The 3935-nt window shown below is 36.5% G+C and overlaps 1 protein-coding gene across 1 annotated transcript; it reads left to right on the top strand.

Moving 5' to 3' along the window:
- Positions 1 to 1158: 1158 nt before the first annotated feature.
- LOC140329770 (alpha-tectorin-like) lies at positions 1159 to 1722 on the top strand (the record flags this gene model as incomplete). Its single annotated transcript, XM_072410161.1, has 2 exons — positions 1159 to 1221; positions 1312 to 1722. Coding segments are annotated over exons 1-2 (471 nt in total), but the record flags the coding sequence as incomplete, so codon positions are not given.
- Positions 1723 to 3935: the final 2213 nt, after the last annotated feature.

Raw genomic sequence — 3935 nt, 5'->3', positions numbered from 1 at the left:
CAAGTAATAACCTCTGTCATTCCAGCTGTGCACCAGCCAGTAAAGTTGATCCTAATTGCACAGAAGAAGATATAGTAGTGATTCAAAGCCATGACTTTTGTGGCAAGATGCTCCCTTTTGATGGGGCATTTCAGCACTGCCACCTCATTGTGGATCCTCGACAGTACTTTTTACACTGTTTATATGATACGTGTGAGTTCTATCCGGACCTTTCCATCGTATGTAATCATCTTCAGGCCTACGCAGATGCCTGTCTTGCTGCAGGGGCTGTAGTGCTGCCATGGAGAAATTCAACCTTTTGTCGTAAGTAGAAATGTTGTTGATTCTTTGGTAACTCCAGACTTATATGCATTTAAAAATTAAATGTATGCAAAAATTGTGCGTGTACATGATAAAATGATAAAGTATACAGATTAAATGCTTATTGACTAATATAATTATTAAAGCAGTCGAGGTGCCAGGGGTAACAATCCTATGGGGCCACTCCATTATTAGTTGTCACTCTGACATAAACCAATTTCCATCAATTTCTATTTAATGTTGTTATGGAAAATTCCATATTGCTTACAATTAATGTATACCTCTGTAAGATTGTTAGCTTATTTTGGTATATTTACAGCTCTGGATTGCCCACCAAACAGTCATTATGAGCAATGTGGAACGGCCTGCCCAGCTACGTGTACTAACCCAGGATCACCATCCAACTGCAATCTTCCTTGCACAGAAGGGTGTGTGTGTGACCCGGGATATGTTCTCTATGATCAGAAGTGTGTGCCAAGTAGTCAATGTGGATGTTGGGAAGATGATAAACATTATCCTGTAGGCTCAGAGTTCTGGACTGATGATACTTGCTCCACTAAATGCAAATGTCCCTCAGCTGGTGGTTCTTTACAGTGCAACTCTGCTTCATGTCCACCTGGAAAATTCTGTGGTATAAAAGATGGAGCTCCAGGCTGCTATGATCTTACATTCGGTAATTGTGTAATATATGGAGATCCTCACTACAACACCTTTGATAAAGAAACTCATCATTTTATGGGAATTTGCACATATACTCTCTCCAAGCTTTGTAATAATGTCACTTCCCTACCATATTTTAACATTGAAGCAAAGAATGAACATCGTTATGGCAATCCAACAGTGTCATGGATACAAAGAGTTATGGTAGAAGTTTATGATCATAAAATAACCATTGTTAAAGATGAGCCAAGTCGTGTTTTGGTAAGTTTCTTAGAACAGTTTTAAATCATTTTCATAAAATATAAATTGTCAATTGTTGCTTACGATCTAACAAGTATTGTCCATTTTTAGGTGGATGGTATCTGGACAAATCTTCCAGTTTTCCTAAACAATGGTTCTCTGACGGTGAAGCAAAGTGGTCGATATGTTATTGTGGAGACTGATTTCTATCTTACTGTGTCTTATGACACTGACCACACTCTTGATATTAAGGTCCCAACCACATATTTTAATCAGACATGTGGAATGTGTGGGAACCTAAATGGCATCCCGCAGGATGACTTCATGATGCCCAGTGGAGAGCTAGCTCAGAACTCCAATCAGCTGGGAGAAAGCTGGCAAGTGGAAGATAATGATCCATCTTGTGTTCCTCCTACACCTCTACCGCCATGTTCACAAGAGAAAGAAGAGCTCTATTCTGGCAATCAGTTCTGTGGTCTGTTAACCAGCAAAGATGGTCCTTTTAAGGCTTGTCACTCAGTAATCAACCCAGAACGCTTCTTTGAGAGCTGTGTATTTGATCTGTGTGTACTTGGTGATAGCACCTTATGTAAAGCACTTGAAGCTTATGCTGATGCCTGTCAAAGAGCGGAAGTCATCATCACCTGGAGAAACTCTACTTTCTGCGGTATGTGTTATTTTAGATTTTTTTTTTAATCCTTATTAAATTAAGAGCAACATAATATTTTAAACCAAAGTTTTGGTAAAGCCTGCCATATTTTTATTTATATTGAATTTACTTGAAAATAACCCAATGGTGTATTCTTAGGATTCTTCCCCTTGTCTTTTTTCCCTGTTAAATGCTATTTTTTTTGTTATTCAGCCCTGCCATGCCCTGCTAACAGTCACTACAATCCATGTGCCAGTGCTTGCCCAGCCACGTGCTTAGATCAGAGTGCTCCAAACAACTGCAATAAGCCCTGTACTGAGACTTGTGAATGTGATAATGGCTTTGTGCTCAGTGGACACACTTGTGTTCCTGTCAGTGAATGTGGATGTTTTCATGATGGCAAGTATTACCAGGTAAGTGGTATTATCTTTTTAAATATCAACGCTTTAATTTTAATGAATATTCAATGTTATCCAAATACATTATTATAAATGTTATTAACCCCCCTAGTGGTAATCCCCAATGTGACTCAGCAACTTAAAAAACCCTGTTTCCTTGCAACTACCTTGCTTCGTTGGCATTCACCGGTGTCCTGCTGGGACACAACCTCCTTCCCTGATCTTCAGCCCCAAACTGCAGAGACAATCTCCAGGGTTTCCTGGTGACATTGACACAAGCATCAATGCGGGCGGGAGGATCTGCGGGAAATTCAAATAATTTTATATTGAATTCAATACAAAATTTGTATTGACTTCAATACAAAATAGCTGTATTGAGTCTAATACACAGAAATCTTCATATAATATATATATATAAATATATAATGTACAGTTATATTACGTTTCACTATTTTTTTTGTGTTTTTATTTAAGGTTTATTAATAAATTTAATAAATATGGGACATATTTTGGTGAGTTAAGCCTAAGAATTATAGGCCTACAATGTAAAATAAATTTCCATGCAAAGAAAATCTAACACTTTTTGCATGGAAATACAGAGAGATATAGAATTGCTGGGGGGGGGAGGGGGGGTTAATATGGTCAGTTCAGTGCTGTTGTATTTCTCAGATAAGAACAACTAGAGAGGCCACAAATAGGTGGTTAACTTTTGTTAACCAGTAGAGAGCAATTTACAAAGTTTTGTGATATACAATTCACAGTCATAAACAGTCCAGTAACCCAAGAAACTAATAGGCTTGTTTATGTAAGGTTCATTTATATTGTATAGAGATTGTATAGAAAAAATTCCCTATTGGTCAATATTGTTCAAACATACTGCCACATTCCTGATAGTAATAATACTAAGAACAGAGAAGAACAAAAAGCAAAATGTAGTGGGACATGCTGCATTGTTGTGGTACCCTTTGGTACCTACTACTCTATTTATGGGAACAATCTAACTCTGACTTTTTAACTGTGCATACATTGGAGGAAGCTATTAAATGTAAGAAAAGGTAAATAAAAAATACATTGTTAATAAAAAATTTTTTTTATATTTTATATTGTTTCGAAAATTGACATTAATATTATTATTTTTAATAATAATAAACAGAATTTATTTAGCGCCAACATATTATGCAGTGCTGTACATTAAATAGGAGATGATTTGTAATGGTAATAGGTCTCAATGTTGTCATGATGAAGCGGACACAGATCCGTGAAACACATAAAAAATAATTAACAAGCTTGACACTTTAGCAACTATGTTTAATGTTTTAACATGTTATCTTTTATGATCAAATAAATATAGAATGTGTATTTTTTTGTCTTTTTTAACGATTCGTCTGCTGCTTTAGAAGTCCCACTACGTTGTATTGCATAGGGTACATTTATGAGTATGCTTACTACAGTAATCTATTTCTTGCACTCACAGTTTTGAGTGTATTTTTATACACTATATCATGCTACATTTTTTTCTACAGAAAAATGAGGAATTCTGGAAAGGGGACTGTGAAGGCCGCTGTATATGTCAAGGAAACAATCATGTGACTTGTACCACTCAGATCTGTGCCCCTGATGAAGTGTGCAAAGTACAAAATGGAATTATGAACTGTTATCCAGCTGATACCTCCATCTGCCATATCTAT

The sequence above is a fragment of the Pyxicephalus adspersus genome, chromosome 4, assembly GCF_032062135.1.
Source record: "Pyxicephalus adspersus chromosome 4, UCB_Pads_2.0, whole genome shotgun sequence".
Classification (NCBI taxonomy): domain Eukaryota; kingdom Metazoa; phylum Chordata; class Amphibia; order Anura; family Pyxicephalidae; genus Pyxicephalus; species Pyxicephalus adspersus.
This window is presented reverse-complemented; position numbering and strand designations above follow the sequence as displayed.